The sequence below is a fragment of the Heterodontus francisci genome, chromosome 16, assembly GCF_036365525.1.
Source record: "Heterodontus francisci isolate sHetFra1 chromosome 16, sHetFra1.hap1, whole genome shotgun sequence".
NCBI lineage: Eukaryota > Metazoa > Chordata > Chondrichthyes > Heterodontiformes > Heterodontidae > Heterodontus > Heterodontus francisci.
The window spans coordinates 31,245,417-31,270,460 of NC_090386.1; the positions used below are offsets into that span (position 1 = coordinate 31,245,417).

Consider the following 25,044-nt stretch of genomic DNA (forward strand, 5'->3'; position numbering starts at 1 on the left):
GTCAATCACTGTGTTTTCCCCTATAACAGTCACTGTATTTTCTTCTGTAGCAGTAAATCACTGTGTTTTCCCCTATAACAGTCACTGTATTTTCTTCTGTAGCAGTAAATCACTGTGTTTTCCCCTATAACAGTCACTGTATTTTCTTCTGTAGCAGTAAATCACTGTGTTTACCCCTATAACAGTCACTGTATTTTCTTCTGTAGCAGTAAATCACTGTGTTTTCCCCTATAACAGTCACTGTATTTTCTTCTGTAGCAGTAAATCACTGTGTTTTCCCCTATAACAGTCACTGTATTTTCTTCTCTAGCAGCAAATCACTGTGTTTTCCCCTATAACAGTCACTGTATTTTCTTCTGTAGCAGTAAATCACTGTGTTTTCCCCTATAACAGTCACTGTATTTTCTTCTCTTGCAGTAAATCACTGTGTTTTCCCCTATAACAGTCACTGTATTTTCTTCTGTAGCAGTAAATCACTGTGTTTTCCCATATAACAGTCACTGTATTTTCTTCTGTAGCAGTAAATCACTGTGTTTTCCCCTATAACAGTCACTGTATTTTCTTCTGTAGCAGTAAATCACTGTGTTTTCCCCTATAACAGTCACTGTATTTTCCCTCCAGCAGTAAATCACTGTATTTTCCCCTATAACAGTCACTGTATTTTCTTCTGTAGCAGTAAATCACTGTGTTTTCCCCTATAACAGTCACTGTATTTTTCCCTCTAGCAGTAAATCACTGTGTTTTCCCCTATAACAGTCACTGTATTTTCTTCTGTAGCAGTAAATCACTGTGTTTTCCCATATAACAGTCACTGTATTTTTCCCTCTAGCAGTAAATCACTGTGTTTTCCCCTGTAACAGTCACTGTATTTTCTTCTGCAGCAGTAAATCACTGTGTTTCCCCCTATATCAGTCACTGTATTTTCTTCTGTAGCAGTAAATCACTGTGTTTTCCCCTATAACAGTCACTGTATTTTCTTCTGTAGCAGTAAATCACTGTGTTTTCCCCTCTATCAGTAAATCACTGTATTTTCCCCTATAACAGTCACTGTATTTTCTTCTGTAGCAGTAAATCACTGTGTTTTCCCCTATAACAGTCACTGTATTTTCTTCTGTAGCAGTAAATCACTGTGTTTTCCCCAATAACAGTCACTGTATTTTCTTCTGTAGCAGTAAATCACTGTGTTTTCCCCTATAACAGTCACTGTATTTTCTTCTGTAGCAGTAAATCACTGTGTTTTCCCCTATAACAGTCACTGTATTTTCTTCTGTAGCAGTAAATCACTGTGTTTTCCCCTATAACAGTCACTGTATTTTCTTCTGTAGCAGTAAATCACTGTGTTTTCCCCAATAACAGTCACTGTATTTTCTTCTGTAGCAGTAAATCACTGTGTTTTCCCCCATAACAGTCACTGTATTTTCTTCTCTTGCAGTAAATCACTGTGTTTTCCCCTATAACAGTCACTGTATTTTCTTCTGGAGCAGTAAATCACTGTGTTTTCCGCTATGACAGTCAATCACTGTGTTTTCCCATATAACAGTCACTGTATTTTCTTCTGTAGCAGTAAATCACTGTGTTTTCCCCTATAACAGTCACTGTATTTTCTTCTGTAGCAGTAAATCACTGTGTTTTCCCTTATAACAGTCACTGTATTTTCTTCTCTAGCAGTAAATCACTGTGTTTTCCCATATAACAGTCACTGTATTTTCTTCTCTAGCAGTAAATCACTGTGTTTTCCTCTATAACAGTCACTGTATTTTCTTCTCTAGCAGTAAATCACTGTGTTTTCCCATATAACAGTCACTGTATTTTCTTCTCTAGCAGTAAATCACTGTGTTTTCCCCTATAACAGTCACTGTATTTTCTTCTCTAGCAGTAAATCACTGTGTTTTCCCATATAACAGTCACTGTATTTTCTTATCTAGTAGTAAATCACTGTGTTTTCCCATATAACAGTCACTGTATTTTCTTCTCTAGCAGTAAATCATTGTGTTTTCCCATATAACAGTCGCTGTATTTTCTTCTCTAGCAGTAAATCATTGTGTTTTCCCATATAACAGTCACTGTATTTTCTTCTCTAGCAGTAAATCACTGTGTTTTCCCCTATAACAGTCACTGTATTTTCTTCTGTAGCAGTAAATCACTGTGTTTTCCCCTATAACAGTCACTGTATTTTCTTCTCTAGCAGTAAATCACTGTGTTTTCCGCTATGACAGTCAATCACTGTGTTTTCCCATATAACCGTCACTGTATTTTCCCCTCTATCAGTAAATCACTGTGTTTTCCCCATATAACCGTCACTGTATTTTCTTCTGTAGCAGTAAATCACTGTATTTTCCCCTCTATCAGTAAATCACTGTGTTTTCCCCTATAACAGTCACTGTATTTTCTTCTGCAGCAGTAAATCACTGTGTTTTCCGCTATGACAGTCAATCACTGTGTTTTCCCATATAACCGTCACTGTATTTTCCCCTCCAGCAGTAAATCAATGTGTTTCCCTCATAACAGTCGCTGTATTTTCCCCTATAACAGTCAATCACTGTATTTTCCCTCTCGCAGTAAATCAGTGTTTTCCTCTGTAACAGTCAATCACTGTATTTACCCGAAAAAACAATCACAGTATTTCCCCATAACAGTCAATCCCAGTACTTGACCCTAAAATGGTCAATGACAGTATTTTCCCCTATAACAGCTAATCACAGTATTTAATCCTAAAACAGTCAATAATAGTATTTCCCCATAACAGTCATTGTATTTTCTCCTATAGCCATCAATCACAGTATTTAATCCTTAAACAGTCACTGTATTTGTGCCTTTAACAGATACTCGCAGTATTTTTGCCTGTTAGAGTCACTTACTGTATTTACTCTCTAAGAGTGCATCACTATATTTACCCCAGGACACTGATTCACTCTATTTCCCCTTCTAACTGGCGATCATGGGGGGGGGGGGGGGGGGGATGCGTGAATTACTGCGGAGCTTTTAATGTTCTTTCATCTAACATCAATGGAGACATGGCAAAAATCCTGCAGAAAAACGAAAATCGCAGTGTTGTACTGGCTGAGATTAAATGCTTTTTTAATGAATTCCTGACATGTGGTCATTGTTTGCAAGACTGGCATTATGTGTCAACCACCCTGTTATGGGACTGGAGCCACATATGGGCCAGAGTGGGTAAGGACAGCAGGTTTCCTTCCCTAAAGGACATGAGTGAACCAGTTGGGTTTTTACAACAATCTGACAGCTTTGTGGTCACTTTTTACTATTAGCAGAAGACATAGTGGGATTTAAGCTCCCTGTCAAAATACCACAGATGGAATCTGGGATCTTTGTGGTCCATTTGGTTCAGTTCTACACTCTAGGGATGCATTTACTAGTGGAGTGATTGGGATCAGTTTCTCTGATGAGTCACAGGTCTCAGTCTCTCAGCTGTTCTGGGAAATGATGCACGTTTTTGCTTGGAAAGTCAGAGGCAATTTTGTTGGGGCCAGCTGCAAGCGTACAGCTGACGCAAGAACCTTTATTTGTGTAGCCTAACCTCACTGACAGTCAGTCCTTGGCGTTCACAGCTCTGCTACTTCACCTTTGACTGATTTTTCAGACACCCCAAGGTTAAATTCCTCATTCGTAGCTTTTACGTTTTTAGATTAGATTAGATTAGAGATACAGCACTGAAACAGGCCCTTCGGCCCACCGAGTCTGTGCCGAACATCAACCACCCATTTATACTAATCCTACACTAATCCCATATTCCTACCAAACATCCCCACCTGTCCCTATATTTCCCTACCACCTACCTATACTAGTGACAATTTATAATGGCCAATTTACCTATCAACCTGCAAGTCTTTTGGCTTGTGGGAGGAAACCGGAGCACCCGGAGAAAACCCACGCAGACACAGGGAGAACTTGCAAACTCCACACAGGCAGTACCCAGAATCGAACCCGGGTCCCTGGAGCTGTGAGGCTGCGGTGCTAACCACTGCGCCACTGTGCCGCCCTATTTTTGTGTTTTGTGTTACCTGTGCTATTGGCCACCATGCTTAGCAAATCCAAGCTAGTTTACCTTTAGTTTGCAGTCAATAGTCTCGTGGGTTTGGGGCCAGTGACATTCCCGTGGACCTTAAAACAGTATAAAAGCAGCTATTGTTCAGTTACACTGTAGTTTAATGGCTCTGCTTAAGGAAGCTGTCGATAACAACTTGCATTTATATAGTGCCTTTAATTTAGTGAAACTTCCCAAGGTGCTCCACAGGTGCGATTATCAAACAAAATTTGACACTAAGCCACAAAAGGAGATATTAGGGCAGGTGAGCAAAAGCCTGGTCAAAGAGGTAGGTTTTAATTAAGGAAAGTATTAAATGAGGAGCGAGAGGTCGAGGCAGAGAGTTTCAGAGATGGGGTTCCAGAGTTTAGCACTTTGGCAGCTAAATGCACGGCCGCCAATGGTGGAGTGATTAAAATTGGAGATGTGCAAGATGGAGGAGCACAGAGTTCTCAGAGGGATATAGGGCTGGAGGAGGTTACAGAGGTAGAGAGAGGAGAGGATGTGGAGGATTTAAAAACCAGAAAACACTATTTGAAGAAGAGCAGGTGTTCTGCCCAATATTCATCCTTGAACCCAAATCACTGAAACAGATTCAAGCATCTGTTGAGAGAGAAACAGAATTAACAGAATCAGAGTTCTGATGAAAGGTCATTGACCTGAAATGTTAGGCTGAATTTTCCCGGCCTGTGGAGACAGGTTTGGAGGCTGTGGCAGGGAGTGGGGTGGAGGGGTGTGAGTTGATAATGGGAGGCAGCATTGGTTCGGCTCCCCGCTGGGTGAATGTCCCATGTGCCCCTGGAGAGTGTGAATGGCAGCCCACTGGGCTGTGGCAGCCAATACAATTTAGGCTGTTAAAGGGGTCACTAACAGTGATTTTGCAGTGGGAATAGAATTTCACTGAAGGTGCATTGGTCCCACGGAGCTTCAGCAGCTCATTAGCTCAAAGGAGGTGAGAGCACAGCGGGAGGTGATTGTTACCTGTAACTGACTCCAAGCAGTAAGGCTCAGGGCTGCCATTGAAAGGGAGTGTATTTTAAAGGGATTGCAGTGTGCAAGGTGTGCTGCTGAGGCCAGTAACTGGAAGGTTTTCTTCCAGGACCCCTGCAGTGAACCCAGGCAACTTGGGGGGTGGTGGGGTGGGGGGAGTGAAACCTAATGAGCAGCGAAGGCTGCAAAGGGAGATGGGTGCCCTGCACTCAGTGATCACCTCCTCCAGTCAGGAGGAACGTGAGAGAGGAAAGTCAGCAGCCTTATGGGGAGGGGCTGCAGCAGGCTGAGGAGCACCAGCAGCATGACGCAGTGCAGCCTCTCACACGTGTAGGGCTTAGAGGGGCAGGAACGCAATCTGATGCACGAAGAAGGTCTTACCCAGTGCACAGGGTCTACAAGAGTAGGTCAAAGGCTGGGAATTCTGTGAAGAGTAACTCACCTCCTCATTCCCCAAAGCCTGTCCACCATCTACAAGGCACAAGTAAGGAGTGTGATGGAATACTCTCCACTTGCCTGGATGGGTGCAGCTCCAACAACACTCAGGAAGCTCAATACCATCCAGGACAAAGCAGCCCCTTGATTGTCACCCCATCCACCACCTTCAACATTCACTCCCTCCACCACTGACGCACAGTGGAGGCAGTGCATAACATCTTCAAGATGCAGTGCATACCATCTTCAAGATGCAGTGCAGCAACTCACCGAGCCTCCTTCAACAGCACCTTCCAAATCTGTGGCCTCTTCCACCTCGAAGGGCAAGGAGAGCAGATGGTTGGGAACACCACCACCCGCAAGTTCCCATCCAAGTCACACACCATCCTGACTTGGAACTATATCGCCGTTCCTTCATTGTCGCTGGATCAAAATCCTGGAACTCCCTTCATAACAGCACTGTTGGTGTATCTACACCAGATGGACTGCAGTGGTTCAAGAATGCAGCTCACCATCACCTTCTCAAGGGCAATTAGGGATGGGCAATAAATGTTGGCCTTGCCAGAGACACCCACATACCATGAATGAATTAAAAAAAAGGCAACAGCTCAGCTTCTTGGAGCACCAGTGTCTCCGAAGAATGCATTTAACAAGACAGGTGGTTGCTGATCTAGGCCGCATGCTGGAGGAGGAGCTGAGGCCACTGGAATATGGTGGGCATTCATTGTCCATAGTGGTGAAGGTAACCATGGCGCTGAACCTTTTCACTACAGGATTATTCCAGGGATCCGTTGGGATTGCCAGGATCTCACAATGTGCGGCCAATCATTGCATTGAGCAGGTGACGGATGCATTACTCATGAATGGAGGGAGTACCCAAGGTTACAGATTGATAATGGTAATCAGGCTGAGAGAGCAATCAGTGTTCCTGCCTGACAGGATTCCCTCAGGTCCAGGGACTGATAGACTGAACACATGTGGCCATCCAGGCTCCCTCAGAGCAGCCAAGTTGTTTCATCAACAGGAAGGGGTTCCACTCCCTCAAAGTGCAGATCATGCACGATCACCGCAAAAGGATCCTGCAAGTGTGCGTTAGGTTCCCGGGAAACTGCCATGACTCTTTCATAATCAGACAGTCCCAGGTGCCTCAATTGTTCATTTCACAAGGGAGACTTTGTTCCTGGGTGACAAGAGTTATTCACTGAGGACATGGCTGCTCACTCCAATGCAGAAACTCACCACTGAGGCGGAGAATTCATACAACCGCAACCATGTAATGACAAGGGTTACAATTGAGCAGGCAATTGGCCTTCTGAAAATGTGCTTTAGATGTTTGGACCACACTAGGGGAGTCTCTAATACAGCGCTACCAGGTCTCCCGTATTGTGGTGGTGTGCTGTGTTTTGTACAAATTGGCACTGCAGAGTGGAGTGGAACTGATGCCAGATGATTCTCATCCGTGTGCCTCCTCCGATGAAGAGGAGGAGGGATGTGCAGCATGACCCGATGGCCAATGGCCGTGCATAGGAGGCACTGACGACTGCTGACATTGACATGTGTGCCAGGGAAACCTGTGACTCCCTCATCCACACTAGATTCAGATGAGACTCCCCATGCTGTTACTGCAATCTTGCCAGCTGCCTCCCTGTGGGCACCCTCATGGTCGTTGCCACCACACCATGAGAATGGCACTGACCCATGAGCAAACCATCCTAAGTACATCATCCGTCTTCGCCCTACAGTTACTGGTGCCCCTTTCATGTTCTCCAGCTCCATGAACCAACGATTGGTCACAGATCCCTGGGGAAATAAGGATCAGAGGAGTCATGGCAGTAAGGCAGAACACATATCTTGATTCACATCAATCAAGTATACCATGCCATACCATGTAATACATGAAAGAAATCCAATCCTTGAAACCCTTTGTGCAGCTAGATGCTTTTACGTCTTTGCTTTTGAGTGCTTCATGTTGTGCTCTCCCTGCAGCCAGAGCTGATGTGGGGACAGCCTGCTGGCATTGCTGCTTCAGTGCATCAGATGCCCATGGCAGATGTCCTCAGGGTTGCAGAGCCCTTGAGGGACCTGGCACAGGCTGCGCCACTTGCATCTCTGCAGGGCAGCCTCTGTCAGTGGTACTTGAAGCCGCGTCCTTGTCACCATCACAGGGGTCGAGGGGCCAACTTGAGCACAGCCCCCAGTTGCCATCAGCCATCCGTTCCTCAACCGTTTCTGGGTCCACCTGCACTCCCCCGCTTACAAGGAGTGGTACGCCACCTAGCAACTGCTCTATACTTCTCTGAGCCATCACACCAATCCAGCACTCAATATAGCTCAAGGATGAGGCCACACTGTGGAGATCGGTGAATATCTCCTGCATCCACTCAGAGGGCTGCTGCATGTGGCTCCCATGAGGGCCACCCTCTCACTATGAAGGATGCCATGCGCTCATAAGCCCGAGACATGGCGCCACACATGGCACGGATGGACTCATCCATCATCTGTGCACAGGAGTGAACAGCCTTTGGGAACTCTGATGGATGACCACACATTTCACGCTGCCGCTCTGTACGAACCTGCTTCACTGATGACTCCTGAGGCTCAGCATCTGTGTGGGGCTCAGCATTGCTGGTCCTGTCCTCACTGCTCCAATGGGGACTGGGTGCAGTTGTCACTGCCTCTGTCACCTGCTCCTGTGTCGTGCTCACCAGCTGATGCCACCTGTTCTAACTGCGCTGCTGATCCTACCGAGGTGAGAGTTTCTGTACTGGTCGAAGGTTCTGCACTGGTGTGACGGTCCATCCTCAGATAGTGCCTCCTCCACTGAGGTCTCTGTTGGCTCCGATGCTCTTGCTGCGATGCTGCCGCCACTGACCTCATGGAGAGACAAGAGCACAGTTAACGAGGTCCCTGCATTCCCCCTTCCTCCAGTCTCCACATGTTCCTGAGTTTCAGATGGTCATTGTGGACCACAGAGGTGCCACTGAAAAGACAACAGAGGAGTCGTGTCCTCAACCATCGCATCTCTCACTCTCTCTGGGCTCCACTCCTGCCTCACCCTCTCTGACAACATGGCCTGCTGCCACCCTGCCAATCTCCAGCACCTCCTGCTGCATCAGTGTTAGCAGTGCGATGAAGGGCACATCACCCACTACCCCTGTCCCTCTGTGCTTTTCTACATTATGAGCTCGCTTCTCCTGCAACAACACAAAAATAGATTCTCACACAGCGCACCTGCCCCTGCCATGTTCATAAGGCTGCGTCACTTTCAATGACCATCACTACAGCATTGGGAGGCCGGGTGCATGTGTTCATCCTAATGACACACCATGGTGCTTTTCTGTGATGCTAACCTTTGTCTTGATGGGCACGTTGGTCCTTGTTGAATCCCTATGCATCAGTCTTTCATGACTTAGCACATGTTATGGCTTCCATATGATACATGCAGGGCTGCCACCTTGCCATCATACATGCCACTCCTCACTAGGTCATTGAAGCACTTCCGGCACTGCACCCATGTTCATACCACGATTCCATGGCTGCCCACTTCTTTGGCCACTTCCAGCCAGGCATTCTTCCTGAGGCTGGCCTCCTCCTCCTGTCGTCTAGGAAGAGTAACTGCCTCCCTTCCCTCAACACCTGCAGGAAAGCCTCGAGGGAGGCGTCACTAAACCGTGGATCGACCCTTCCTCACTGAACTTCTATCCCTCCACACGATGCCTTCTGCTACACCCCTTCTTCAGCCTTCTCGATCTGCAACCAGAAGGCCGCAGACTGTCCTTTAAAGATGGTGCCCTCAAAGTTTGCTGCAGGTTCTAACTCCCGCCTGGGCTCCTTCACAGGCCTGCCTTTAATTGGTAGCATGGTGCAAGATACGAAGTCCCACTATCCGTGGGTCGGGGCTCGTGACCCGGAAATAACCCCGATGTCAGGATCGCGACTCAACCGGGAACATTCAACCTGTTAACTCTATTTCTCCCACCACAGCTGTTGTGTATTCAGAGTAAAACTAGCATGAGGTCTTAACTGGGAGCAGCCTTGTTAGAACATCAGCAGCAGAATTGTATTCAACCACAATCTGTAACCTCAGGGCCCGTCATATCCCACACTGTACCATGACCATCAAGCCAGCGATCAACCCCGGTTCAATGAGAAGTGCAGGAGGACATGCCTGCAGCAGCACCAGGCATACCTAAAAATGAGGTGTCAGCCTGGTGAACATCCTCATCCTCAATGATGGGGGAGCCTAGCAAGTGCGTGCAAAACTCAAGGCTGAAGTGTTTGCAACCATGTTCAGCCAGAAGTCCCAAGTGGATGATCCATCTTGCCGTTCTCCTGTGGTCCCCAGCACCACGGATGCCAGTCTTCAGTCAATTTGATTCACTGAACATGATATCAAGAAACAGGTCAGCGCACTGGATACAGCAAAAGCCCCTGACAACATCCCGGCTGAAGTGCTGACAACTTGTGGTCCAGAACTAACTGTGCCCCTAGCCAAGCTGTTCCAGCTACAACACTGGCATCCACCCAACAATATGGAAAATTGTGCAGGTGTGTCCTGTCCTCAAAAAGCAGGACAAAACCAATCCAGCCAATTACCACCTCATCAGTCAACCCTCATCATCAGCAAAGTAGTGGAAGGTGTTGTTAACAGTGCTATCAAGCAGCACTTACACAGCAAACACCCGCTGACTGGTGCTCAGTTTGGGTTCCACCAGGGCCACTTGGCTCCGGACCTCATTACAGTTTGGAAAACAGAGCTGAATTCCAGAGGTGAGGTGGGAGCAACTGCCCTTGATATTAAGGCAACATTTGACCGAGTGTGGCATCAAGGAGCCCTAGCAAAACTGAAGTCAATGGGAATCAGGGGGAAAACTCTCCACTGGCTAGAGTCATACCTAGCACAAAGGAAGACAGTTGTGATTATTGAAGCCAATCATCTTAGTTCAACCATCTTCAGCTGTTTCATCAATGACTTACCCTCCATCATAAGATCAGAAGTGGGAATGTTCGCTGGAGATTGTACAATGTTCAGTACCACACCTCAGATACTGAAGCAGTCCATGACTGCATGCAGCAAGACCTGAACAACATTGAGACTTGGGCTGATAAGTGGCAAGTTACATTGTGGCACACAAGTGCCAGGCAATGATCATTTCCAACAAAAGAAAATCTAACCTTCTCCCCTTGCTGTTCAACAGCATTACCATTGCTAAATTCCCCACCATCAATATCCTGGGGATTACCATTGACAGAAACCAAATTGGACCAGCCACATAAATACTGTGGGTACAATAGCAGGTCAGAGGCTGGGAATATTTGAACTCACTTGAACTCTCAATTGAACGTGAGAAATGACTGACGGCACTGGATACTGCAAAGGCTATGGGCCCTGACAACATTCCAGCAATAGTACTGAAGACTTGTGTTCCAGAACTTGCCGCACCCCTAGCCAAGCTGTTCCAGTACAGCTACTATGCTGGCATCTACCCGGCAATGTGGAAAATTGCCCAGGTATGTCATGTACACAAAAAGCAGGACAAATCCAACCCGGCCAATTACTGCCCCATCAGTCTACTCTCAATCATCAATAAAGTGATGGAAGGTGTCGTCGACAGTGCTATCAAGCGGCACATGTTTAGCAATAACCTGCTCAGTGATGCTCAGTTTGGGTTCCACCTGGGCCACTCAGCTCCTGGCCTCATTACAGCCTTGGTTCAAACATGGACAAAAGAGCTGAACTCAAGAGGTGAGGTGAGAATGACTGCCCTTGACATCAAGGCAGCATTTGACTGAGTATGGCATCAAGGAGCCCTAGCAAAACTGGAGTCAAAGGGAATCAGGGGGAAAGCTCTCCGCTGGTTGGAGTCATACCTAGCGCAAAGGAAGATGATTGTGGTTGTTGCAGGTCCATTATCTCAGCTCCAGGACATCACTGCAGGAGTTCCTCAGGGTAGTGTCCTAGGCCCAACCATCTTCAGCTGCTTCATCAATGACCTTCCTTCAATCATAAAGTCAGAAGTTGGGATGTTCGCTAATGATTGCACAATGTTCAGCACCATTCGCAACATCTCAGATACTGATGCAGTTCATGTATAAATATTACAACACCCGGACAATAGCCAGGCTTGGGCTGATAAATGGCAAGCAACATTCGCACCACACAAGTGCCAGGCAATGACCATTTCCAACAAAAGAGAATCTAACCATCTCACCTTCACATTCAATGGCACTACGATCACTGAATCCCCCGCTATTAACATTGGGGGTTACCATCGGCCAGAAACTGAACTGAAGTAGCCATATAAACACCATGGCTACAAGAGCAGGTCAGAGGCTAGGAATTCTGCGATGAGTAACTCACCTCCTGACTCCCCAAAGCCTGTCCACCATCTACAAGGTACAAGTCAGGAGTGTGATGGAATACTCTCCACTTGCCCGGATGGGTGCAGCTCCAACAACACTCAAGAAGCTCGACACCATCCAGGACAAAGCAGCCCGCTCGATTGACATGCCTTCTACAAACATTCACTCCCTCCACCACTGAAGCACAGTGGCTGCAGTGTGTACCATCTACAAGATGCACTGCAGCAATGCACCAAGGCTCCTTAGACAGCACCTTCCAAACTCGTGACCTCTATACCAACTAAAAGGACAAGGGCAACAGTTGCACGGGAACACCACCTCTAAGCCACACACCATCCTGACTTGGAACTATATCGCCATTCCTTCACTGTTGCTGGACCAAAATCCTGGAACTCCCTTCTTAACAGCATTGTTACCCCACATGGACTGCAGCAGTTCAAGAAGGCAGTTCACCATCACCTTCTCAAGGGCAATTAGGGATCTAAACCTGTGACCGCTACCACTTAGAGGAACAAGAGCAGCAGGCACATAGGAAAACACTACCTGTAATTTCCCCTCCAAGTAACACATCATCCTGATTTACAAATATATTGCAGTTCCTTCATCGTCACTGGGTCAAAATCCTGCAGCTCCCTACCTAACAGCACTGTGGGTGTCCATACTTCACAAATACTGCAGAGTTCAAGAAGGTGGCTCACCATCACCTTCTCTAGGAACGGCTATAAATGCTGGCCTTGCCACATCACATGAATGAATAAGAAAAGTGTTTTGTCTCTAGCTACGTTCGGTGTCCATGGGTTGTTACATACACAATAAACGCATCAAAAAAGTTAAGGTTTTCCTTTCCAGTATAAGCACCCCTTTAATTACTGCCAAAAAGCCTCCTGGCACTGAGTATGGACTTTTACAAGAGTGGACTCTCATTCTTTCAGCTTTTAATTATTGTTAGAGATTTAAAAGAAGTGCTTTTCCTTAACTTTTTGTTTCTGTCTGCTTAATATCTCATTTTAATCCAATCTTTCTTTTCCTCTCTTCATTTCACTTTCTGTAACTGATTTGATACTGAATTGAATATTCCACTTGTTAAAGGGCCAGGCAGCCTCCCCAGCTATGACAATGTCACTGCCTCTACTAATGAAGTTAAGTTGCAACAGTATGCAGATTGATCATTCTTTGATCCATTAAAATGCCTGCCATGGCTATTTAATTCTTGGTCTGCACTTCTTATTGCATAGCAACTATGGATGCTGTTGTAAACAGACATAAACTTATGTCTGTCATTACTCAGGCATTCATGATGGGAAATGCATCTGATGTCACTTTCATCTCATTTAAATACATTTGACCCCATTTGGGCCAGGACTTCCAGTGGTTAGACTGTTAAAGGTGCAGACTCTTGCTGAGATACAGCTTCATGGGCACTTGTACTTCACTCAAGTAGCTTCATGTAGAAGCCAAGAGAGTTAGTGTTTGCAGGCTATTAGGCCATGGGGGCATCAAAGTTGAACCCAATCTTGTCCTCACCCAATGCCCACAGATTGAATTTCTAGCAGGAGATACTGGATTGCCGTCAGGACTCTAGCTATTTTCCTCTCGCATCTGAGGGAATCCAACACCAATTCTAACATCCATATTTACTGCCCTATCTGGCATCAGTATAGCCCGTGGGTTAAAGCTTAAATCCTCCTGTTTATTGAGCTCAGGATCACAATTGGTGGTATATTTGCACACTAAGACATCGAAGATGTCTTGACTACAGTGATTAACTTAACTTGACAGGCTGGCTCTGGCACTGACAAGTCTTATTACAGTAGAACAGTGCTGTCTGAGGTTCTGTACCTGGGCCACTTGGTGTTCATTATTGGAGCTCCAAGTGCCCCATGTACATGTTCCCATTAATGTGCATACACATCAAGTGGGAACAATCAATAAAACACTAATGAATTGGATTTGAAAGGTTAGACTATATCTTCAAGAATTAACAGGATCCAACCAGCTCCAACCCATGAAAACATGCAACAGGTCAGGTCGATGACCTTTCATCAGAACATTAACTCGGTTTCTCTCTCCTCAGATGCTGCAAGACTTGCTGAGTGTTTCCAGCATTTTCAGGGCTGAATTTTACCAGCCCCGCGACACCATGAGTCGCAGTGGGGGGGGAGGAGGGGTGGGGGGGCCTGTAAAATTCTGCCTGGAGAGACCAGCCTTGACCCCCCCAATGTTGAGAAGGGCCCTCTGCATATTACCGACAGTGGGGGGACCTCGGTGCGACCCTCCTGTCGCTTGGTGGCGGGGCCTTCATCTAAATATTTAAATGAACATTACTAAGATGCAAATGACCGTACCTGCTGGCGGTAGCCGTCCCACGCTGATTTTATGGCCTCGAGTCGCAACTGGCGCGCCTTCGGAACTCCACTGGTGGGGAGGGGGGAGGACTAAAATTATCAGGGCGGGAGTAGGGGCGGGGAGCGGGAAAAAGTATTTTTTGGCTGTGGGGATGGTGGGAAGGGGTTGAAGGGTGAAAGTAAAGTTAACTCATGGTTGCTGGCCCTAAAATAGACATTGGGGGATGGGTTGAAAGGGCCTCCAAGTTCCAATAAAAATTTAAAACAAGTTTTAACCAATTTCCTCTTTAAATATTAAAATTTCATCTAAGAGCATCGAAGTCCTTTGATAATGGCGCTGGTGCCTGCGCAGTGGCTCCGGACACTGTTGCGGGGGACATGCCGGCTGCCCCTCTACATACACTTAAACATATATATTTATTATTTTTGTTTTAGTTACTTAATGTAAAACTTATTGCTGGAGCTGGACACAGATCGACGTTTGGGATGGGGGTTTGGGAATCCAATCGCGATTCAGGAGAGGGTTATAAGTATCAGATCGAGGTTTGAGAGAGGAGAATGGGCACTAGATTGTGGTTTGGGAGAGGGGAATAGGCACCAGATTGAGGTTCGGTGGTTTGGGAGAGGGGAATGGGCACCAGATTGAGGTTTGGTGGTTTGGGAGAGGGGAATGGGCACCAGATTGAGGTTTGGTGGTTTGGGAGAGGGGAATGGGCACCAGATTGAGGTTCAGGAGAGGGGAATGGGCACCAGATTGAGGTTTGGTGGTTTGGGAGAGGGGAATGGGCACCAGATTGAGGTTCAGGAGAGGGGAATGGGCACTAGATTGTGGTTTGGGAGAGGGGAATAGGCACCAGATTGAGGTTTGGTGGTTTGGGAGAGGGGAATAGGCACCAGATTGAGGTTTGGTGGTTTGGGAGAGGGGAATGGGCACCAGATTGAGGTTTGGTGGTTTGGGAGAGGGGAATGGGCACCAGATTGAGGTTCAGGAGAGGGGAATGGGCACTAGATTGTGGTTTGGGAGAGGGGAATAGGCACCAGATTGAGGTTTGGTGGTTTGGGAGAGGGGAATAGGCACCAGATTGAGGTTTGGTGGTTTGGGAGAGGGGAATGGGCACCAGATTGAGGTTTGGTGGTTTGGGAGAGGGGAATGGGCACCAGATTGAGGTTTGGTGGTTTGGGAGAGGGGAATGGGCACCAGATTGAGGTTTGGTGGTTTGGGAGAGGGGAATGGGCACCAGATTGAGGTTCAGGAGAGGGGAATGGGCACCAGATTGAGGTTTGGTGGTTTGGGAGAGGGGAATGGGCACCAGATTGAGGTTTGGTGGTTTGGGAGAGGGGAATGGGCACCAGATTGAGGTTTGGTGGTTTGGGAGAGGGGAATGGGCACCAGATTGAGGTTTGGTGGTTTGGGAGAGGGGAATGGGCACCAGATTGAGGTTTGGTGGTTTGGGAGAGGGGAATGGGCACCAGATTGAGGTTCGGGAGAGGGGAATGAGCACCAGATTGAGGTTCGGGAGAGGGGAATGAGCACCAGATTGAGGTTTGGTGTTTGGGAGAGGGGAATAGGCACCAGATTGAGGTTTGGTGGTTTTGGAGAGGGAAATAGGCACCAGACTGAGGTTCGGGAGAGGGACGTAATGATGTGTTGCAGCTGCAAATCTTTTTGCACCTGTGTGAACAGCAAAGCTCAGTTATTGGTCATTGGCTGAATTGAATCATCATGGCACTCAAGTGCATATTTAAAAATTCATTAGAGAGAGAGATTTGATTTTGCAAGGCCTGTATGCTACACTTTCTCTGTTTATTTTTAGCAGGCCCCTTGAAATATTTTCACAGTCCCCTGGGCAGGGGCTGTGGACGCCCAGTTGAGAACCCCTAGTGTAAAAGCACATTGTACCCTGCAACTGGAACAGCACATTGGATATCTGTACTTTAAAATCACATTGGATTCCTATACTGTAAAACCATATTGGTTTGCTAAAGTGTAAAACAATAACTTGCATTTATATAGCAGCTTTACTAAAGTAAATCATCCTAAGGCATTTCACAGGAGTGTTATCTAAAGGCATGCTCGGGTCTGGTAAAAAAGCCCAACCCAAGCCCAGTGGCACAGTGGTTAGCACTGCAGCCTCACAGCTCCAGCAACTTGGGTTCAGTTCTGGGTACTGCCTGTGCAGAGTTTGCAAGTTCTCCCTGTGACTGTGTGGGTTTTCTCCGGGTGCTCCGGTTTCCTCCCACAGCCAAAGACTTGCAGGTTGATAGGTAAATCGTCCATTGTAAATTGCCCCTAGTGTAGGTAGGTGGTAGGAGAATGGTGGGGATGTGGTAGGGAATATGGGGTTAATGTAGGATTAGTATAAATGGCTGGTTTTTGGTTAGCACAGACTCAGTGGGCCGAAGGGCCTGTTTCAGTGCTGTATCTGTAAATAAAAAAAAAGAACCAGATCGGACTGGCCCAAGTCCTTCCATTTTTTCCTGCACCTAATCCGAGCCCGACCCGGCCACTGGAATGTTTCCTTTCTCCAGTTGACAGCATTCATTTTACATTCATAGTACTTCCCACTTTTGGATGGATGGAATGGAAGGAAGTTGCAGCATGAGCTCGATGACATCATAGAGACACTCCCTGCGCAGACTCAGAGTCTGTGGAGTCCGGGTGCATGTTTCCCTCCTTGACGTCCCCGACTCCCAGCGCAGGCAGGCTATTCAAATTTTGACACTTGCTTACTCAACTTCCCTTTTCCTCCCAGAAGAGCAAAAGGTGTGTGTCCGACCCGGACCCGGCCCTACCCAGACCCGGACCCGGCCCTACCCAGACCCAGACCCGGCCCGATCCGACCTGAGCCCAAAAACCAGACCCGAACCTGACACATGTTGTCGGGTCCCATCGGGTTTGGGTCGGGTAGCAGGCCTTTAGTGTTATCAGAAAAAAATTAACACCGCAGCGACATAAAGAGATATTAGGGCAGGTGACCAAAAGCTTCTTAAAGAGGTAGGAGTGTCTTAAAGGAGGAGAAAGAGGTAAAGATGCGGAGAGATTTAGGGAAGGAATTCCTAGGAGCTGAAACCATGATCGCCGATGGTGGAGCAATTAAAATTGGGGATATGTAGAATTGGAGGAGTGCAGAGATCTTGGAGGTTTGTAGAGCTGGAGGAGGTTTCAGAGAGAGGGAGGGGAGAGGCCATGGAGGATGAACACAAGGATGAGAATTTTTAAATTGAGATGTTGCTAGACTGGGGGCCTGTGTACGTCAGCGAGCATGGTACGTTGAACTGTAGTCCAAAGCACATTGGTTTCTATAGTTAACTATCTTGTGGTTGCAGTCTGTTGACTAGGGGCTACTTTGGGATTGGAGAGAGAGCTGACAGAATGATTCATCAAGCAACTACTCAAACATCGCAAAGAAGCTCCACTTAGTTCCTCAAAGAAATTAATTCTTTTGTAAAGGATTAGAAACTAGCAGAATGTTTCCTGACCTCAGTTTCTCCTCTGCTCTCCTGAACCCAATGACTGTTGCTAGGATACAGTTCCACAGGCACCAGCAGTCTTCCTGTACCTTGTCCAAATGGTTCGTCTTCACATGTGAACCCAGGTAGTGATTGTCAGCAGACTACTTAGATTCGAGGGGATCAGAGGCTAGCCTGATTCATCCTCACCCAACATCCATACACTTTCCCTGCAGGAGTCGCTGGATAGAGATTAGGTACGGAAACTCTGGCTGATTGTTTTTATTCCTTAACTAGCCCAGGGGCACTGAGGCCAGAGTAGTACCAACTCTCCACACTGGTTGCGATCAACCAACTCAACATAAACAAGGAGCTTGACCTCCAAGGCTTAGTTCTAGTCTAGGCAGCAAAGTTATCAACAGATCAGCATTGTTAAAGCAAGATGCCTGGTGAAGTAAGAGCATCAACAGAAACACATCAGGTTTCTGACAGGCTAAAACTGATAATGGAACTGTTGACACTCTGATTAAACAGTATCCCTTTGTCAAGTGTACAAACCTCCAGCTCTGTGTAATAATTTCCATTCAGGAATATTAGCACTGAACCTTTTATCAATCAGATTATCTCTTTTACAGAAGGTGCATTTCTTGTAGGAGCTGCTGGATAGGAATCAGGAGTGTGAAATTTGGCCAGTTTTCTTCCTCCTCCCCCCACCCTGTCAAATCCAGAGGCATGAAGGGAAATTACATCCACCCAGTTATCGTCCTGGCAAAGGTTAACTTAGCACTGAGCAAACTGCAATCCTCCTGTTATGCAGCTGTTTTTCCTTTAACCATTTTTTTTTTGTTTCTGTCTCTACACACTGATCTCCTCCTTTGTATTATGGTCTGTGTGGGCCTGCAGGGCTCCGATGGGGGTCTCTTTCCGGATTTGTGCAAACATATTTAGTGTGCTGCAATAATAGAAATCCAAGGAGAGACTTGTAGACTCATGTTGCTGGATTGCTATGGATCGGATGATTTATACTTTGGAGGACAGCCAAAAGTGATAGAATAATGAGTCTGACGATGGCTCTGATTGAAAAGAACATCAAACTCCTGTGATGTAAAAGTATATTGAACAGCTCCAGTGCAAAGTCACATTGGACACCTCCTCACAAACTTTCAACCCACTTGTTTGAGCGACACGCAGTTGGGAGAAGGTCATACCTAGTGACAAAGATAACCACAAGTAGAGATACTCTGGAGGTCAGATGGACAAACTGGCTGTTGTCAGAGATGCTCACCATGCTTCCTGCTGCTGACACGCTACAATAGGTTGGACCAATACTCGGCGTTGACTCAGCGCCATCGAGAGGGTTCAGCAGAGCACAGTGCTTCTACAGATTTCACCCACAGTTGGCCAGAGCTACTCATCGCTGAGAGATCACAGAATCGCTGTCGGACACTTCGGTGTTAGAACTTGAGGTTCTAGGAACTTCAAAGGAACAAAAGGAAAAAAATGGCACATTTAAAGGCTTTAGTGAAGGAATACATTGGAGTACTGGTCTATTAACAGGGATGCCTTTTAGACAGGGTGACATTCCATGCACAGTGTCAGGATGTGGTAAATATTTGCTTATGGCAGTCTTTACAAGGGAAATCTGCTTCTTAGGGAGAGGGGAGGAGGTTTAGTTTGAAGCTGCCTTCGAGACATTTTTACACTGTTGGAGTAACTGCAGCCACTTGAGTTTCAATGCACCCTATAGTTTAAACATTCCTAGGATTCCGGAACTGATGGCAATCCACTCTACCGTCAGCATAAAAACCTGGTTTTATTCATGTGAAGTGGATCCCACATGTGTCCATGTGAAAATGGAGCCTAGGGGCAAATCTGAGACAATTACTCCTGAAACAGGTTACAGAAACTTGTGTCAGTCATGGCTCAGTTGGTAACAATCTCACGTCTGCATCAGAATGTTGTGTGCCCAAGTTCACTGTAGAGATTTGAGCCCATAAACTAGGCTGGCGCTCCTGTATTGAGGCAGTGCTGCACTGTCAGAGGTGCCACCTTTCGGGTGAGACATTAAGCCGACGCCCCATTTCTCTGGGATCTTTGCAGTATCCTGGCCAATATCCTTCAAACAACATCACTAAAAAAGAGATTATCTGATCATTATCACATTGCTGTTGGTGAGACCTTGCAGTGCATAAATTTGCTGCTGTGTTTTATATAATGTAACAATAACAATATTTGAAAAAGTGCTTAACTGGTTGTAAAGTGCTTTGGGACATCCTGAGGTTGTGAAAGGTGCTATATAAATGCAAGTCTTTTGTGTTTCTCCCTAGCTAAAGTAATTGCATTCTTCTACTGAGAGCTGGGAAACTCTCTGAAAGACTGAACTTGCTTTGAAGGAAAAAGTAAATATTGAGTTGAGTATGAGGTAACAAAAATAGCACAAGATAGAAATAGCTAGCAGATCAGTCTGTGGCAAAATTGAAGCCAGTCAGCCTTTCAGGCCACCACCACATTGATGAACTGCATGTATAGCACTGTCAAAATGGTTGGAAGGAAACCAGAGGCTTACCCACACATTGGCAGACCCCTTTAAAGTAGCATTAAGGTTTCTAGATATTTCTAGCATTAGTTCAGGCTGCTCAGTCAAATGGATCATTAACTAAACAATTCTGGCAAAGAGCTGTGTTCACATTTATATACCACCTCAGGACTTCTCGAAGCACTTCAATTACTTTTGAAGTGCAGTAAGTTACCAGGCCGCAAGCATGGCAGCCAGTTGTACACAGCAAGATCCCATAAGCAGCAAATGACCAGTTAACCTTATGACATAGAACTCTGGGAGGAATCTCTGCTTCTTCTTAACCAGTGCCATGGGATCTTTCAAATGCTGTGGCTTAAACAAAAGCTGCACTAAAACTGCAGAGAAAGGAGTTTCAAATTGTCATGCTAAGCATGTGTACACTGTTCAAAATTAATTTTAGTTCATAACATCAATGCTGCTGTGATGTACCTTTTTGGCTCAATTGGGTCAGCAATTGTCCTCTTGTCCTATCACCCAATAGGAATTTACAACAGATCTAAACACAGTCTCCAGGACAGAAATACAATTAATTCATGGCATTAAAAATCTGATCGCAATTCATAAATGGTCACCTGCTACTCAGAGCTTCTCCCAGCTCCTTTAGTTTTTCTAATTTTGTTGGTGCCACTCTGGTGGTGTGAGGCCCCATTCCTCCCTTGCGCTCCTGTTCTTGCCGCACCCTGGAATCATCATGTGAACCATGGTAGTGATTACCAACCATAACACTTTGTTTAGGAGTCTCCTGGAATTGGCGATTGACCTCCTGGCCGATACTGCTGGTGACCCGGGAGAAACAGTCCTTGGATAACATTTGGGCTTTCCAAGGTCCATCCCTATAGTCTCAGCCATGGCTCAGTGGTAGCTCTCTCATCTCTAATTAGAAGGGCCCACTCCAGAGATTTGGGCACAAAATCTAGGCTAACACTCCAGTGCAGTATTGAGGGAGTGTTGACCTGCCAGATGTGATGAGATGTAAAACCTGACTACTTTCTAAGGAGGGTATAAATGATCCCATGGCACTATGTCAATGAAGAGGGGAGGAGAGCAAAAGAGTAGCAGATGGATTTCGCTGCAAGTTAAGTGTGGTGTCATCCATTTCAGGCCAAGAAAGGATAGATCTGACTACTTGATAAATGGTGAAATACCAGGAACAGTGGAGATCCCAAAAAAGTTTAGGGGTCCATGTACACTGATCATGAAAATGTTGTCATCAGGTACAAAAACAAAATCAAAAAGGCTAATGAAATGTTAGCATTTATAACCAGAAGTCTAAAAATATAAAGGGTAGAGGCTTTACTTACAGCTCCACAAAGCCTTGGTTAGACCATACCTGCAGTACTGTGTACAGTTTTGGGCACTATGTTAGAAAGGATATATTTGCCATGGAAGGAGTACAGTGCAGATTTACCAAAATGTTATTGGGGCTCCAAGGGTTAGATTATGAGAGTTGATTACATAGACTAGGCTTGTATTCTTTGGAATATAGAAGATTTTGGGGTAATTTAGTTGAGGCTTTTAGGATTTTGAAAGGATTGATACGGTAGATAGTGAAACACTTTTTCCAATGGTGGGGGAGATTAGGGCAAGGGGACATGACCCTGAAATCAAAGCCAGGCCATTCAACAGAGAAGTTACGAGAATCTCCTTCACACAAAGGGTGGCGGAGGTGTGAAACTCTGCCATATAAAGCAGTAGATGCTAGCTCAATTAATAACTTAAAATCTGAAATCAATAGGTTTTTTTCCATCCAAGGTATTAAGAAATCTCAAGCCAGGGCAGGAGTTAAGATACAGATTGGCCATGATCTAATTGAATGATAGAACAAGCTCGAGGGGCTGAATGGCCTACTCTGTTCCTATGCTCCCATTCCTATGTTCCTAAGAACAGGTAGGGTTCCCCAGTGTCCCGGCCAGTATTTATTCCCTCAACCAACATCACTGAAATAGATTATCTGGTTATCATCACATTGCTGTTTGTGGGATCTTGCTGTGCACAGATTGGCAACCGCATTTCCCTATATTACAACACTTCAAAAGGACGTCAGTGGCTGCGAAATGCTTTTGGACATTCTGAGGTTGTGAAAGATGCTATTTAAATGCAAGTTCTTTCTTTTCAGTTTAAATAGCTCATTTAGAGACATTTCCTTAATAATCAGTCTGACAATCAGTATATCAATTAGACAACTGGCTCAATGCAAACTTGATTCAGGAGACTGAAAATGGACTGTATTTGTAAATGATGAATGACTGCTGAATATAATGTTTTAAAATTTGATAAAATTCCTTTGTGAATTACAAAGTAAGAGCATTACTGCTGGGGGTGGTCTCCAAATGTGACCCACGGTATAAACAGAGCAAATTCTGAACCAGATTGATCAAGATAAATGGAGTATCAGATTCTGAACATGGTGTAGGGCTGGAAACAGTGTCTATAAACACTACCTGGAAGAGCAGATGGATAAAATCACATGCGAACTGAATCCTCTCTGGCTGTGTAAACAAGGTATTATTTACACATCAACCCATTAAGACAAAAGAGCATTAGCTACTGGAAAGGTGCTGACAGTGTGGCAGATCACAGGTTGTTTGAGATCATTTACCTTCCTCATCTCTATGAAGAAGCCACTCACAGGAACCATCTGCTGCGGAGATAATGGAGCCAGATTTATTTTATATAAATTTGGGGAGCTGGTTCATGGTTGCTTATCTCAGAATCTGAAGGGAGAAGCAGTGTATAGATGCTTTTAAGCGAAGGTAGATAGGTATAGGAGGGGGAAAGAAGTAGAGGTTTATGTTGATGAAGACGTACGGGAGCATGGTTTGTTTGGGTCGAATGTCCAGCTTCTGTGCTATATATTCAATGTAATTCTATGTAAGCATATTATCTGGACATTATCTCATTGCTCTTTTTGGATTGTGTTGTTTGCAAATTACCTGCCGTGTTTGCTACATTTCTACAACTCAAAAGCATTTCATTGGCTCTAAAGTGCTGTAAAGCACATTAGGATGTCCTGAGATGATGAAAGGCGAGGTAACAATGCAAGTTCATTATTTCCCAACTGATAGCCCAGCTTTCAAATGAGTCTTCCACTGGATGGGCACAGACTCATTCCTTTCACTGCTGCTCCCTGAGCTTTGCAACCACACAGGTTAACAGCAGAGGTGGTTTGAGTGACTTGTTGATCAGTCTTGTTTCATTCCACTCCCTGTTCCATTTCATCCCCTTGCCCAAGTAACCATTGTTTGGGTGCAGATGTTGACAGGCGAGATGACAATGGGGTAGCATAGCAGCCAAACCCAATCCTGCCCTCATCTGACATTCCCACAGGGGATGCTGGATAACATTTGGGGGATGGACACCCCAAGGGGGCCATTGTACTCTAGCCAACCCAGCAGCAAACTGATGGGATTAGGCGAGCTGCTCATTTTACACCTCATTTGTGTGGAATAAAATCTATGAACTGGCAGCCGATCCAATCCTGTTAGTTTCCTGCTGGATGAGTTGCGTTTAAAATTATCACCATTATGTGTGGATGTCAGCTAAGAATAGGATTGGGCCCTGTTGCAGTGCCATCCAAGGTCGAATAGCCCACCAACACCCACTGTCCAGGCCCACCCATGAAGAATGATAGCTCGAGTGATGAACCAGCAGGCAGCTACTGACTGAAACTGTACCTGCCCCCAGGAGAAGAGAGAAAACTGGAAAGAAAACAAAGAGAGAGCTTTTGTTTTTGTAAATAGGGTATGGAATTAAAAGTAAAATAAACAGAATAGTGAGATACAGCAAAAGAAATTCAGTATTCAGCAGGGATAGCCTCCCACACAGCATTCCCTCCTGCAGGCTATATTACTGCGTGTCTGTGTTGGAGTGTAATGTATCTCAATGTGATGGCCCTCAGGCCCCTCATCTGCATGAGGCCTTACACTGAGCCAATTGGAATGTCAGCTGTGTTTTCTTATGGTAATGAGTCCCATTGAGGCTCCATCGTAGTAAAACCCAGTCACTCAATGTGAAGTCAGCAGTGAAAAGAGCAAGAGGCACTTTGTCAATACACAATTTCCAACAATCACTCCACAATAACAAAAAAACGAACCGGGGAAAGAAATGTTGAATCTACAATAAGCTAGATGCACTGCTTTGCCCCTTTCTCTGACTGGATATGTTCTGTGGTGCAACAGCATGGATTGGGGAATATGAGCTGGAAATGGAAAATGAAGTTCACAGTAAGTATCTATTTCTCATGCCCCTTTTGCGTTAGTAATTAGTGGTGGCATATCCTGTTTGATATGAGCAGGATAACTTTCCTCAGTGAAAGCCTACTGAAATGTGTCAGTTTATTCAAGGCAGACTAGTTACTGCAAAGCTCAAGTACCCCATTGCAATGAAACTACTGGTTTATCAACGGTTAGAGTCTCAGCAAAAGCTGGCACATCAATGGATATTAACTGTTTCATGCAATAAACAAAAAATCCACTGATAAAATGCTTGCATTAGACAGTTGGTATTTTTGGATTAAATCCTATCACTCGATCATGCAGGCTGGCACTGAGTTAGCCGATCCTGGCCAGTGAACAGCAGTTGTATTACAATGCACTGTTGGATGAGATGTTAAACTGAGGCTCAGTCATCTCTCTCAGGTGGACGTAAACAATCCCATGCCACTCCTTCAAAAAACAGCAGGGACGTTCTCCCTGGTGTCCTGGCTAATATTTTATCGCTCAAAAACATCACTAAAATAGATTATCTGCTTATTGCATTGCTGCATGTGGGATCTTGCTGTGTGAAAATCAGCTGCTGTATCTCCTATATTGCAAGTGACTCAAAAGTATTTGATTGCC

At 45.6% G+C, this 25,044-nt stretch overlaps 1 protein-coding gene across 3 annotated transcripts in view; it reads left to right on the forward strand.

The window, feature by feature from the left end:
* The window catches only part of LOC137378046 (enhancer of filamentation 1-like), a 183,133-nt gene that overhangs the window by 20,556 nt on the left and 137,533 nt on the right, over positions 1–25,044 (forward strand). Inside the window, exon 1 of one of the 3 annotated variants that reach the window (XM_068048098.1) lies at positions 24,298–24,429. The exons of the other annotated variants lie outside the window; for them this stretch is intronic. Within the exon in view, the coding sequence (XP_067904199.1) occupies positions 24,334–24,429 (96 nt within the window). The 5' untranslated portion in view covers positions 24,298–24,333. Of the gene's footprint in view, positions 1–24,297; positions 24,430–25,044 lie in introns of those variants that run through there. 3 annotated transcript variants of the gene reach the window in all.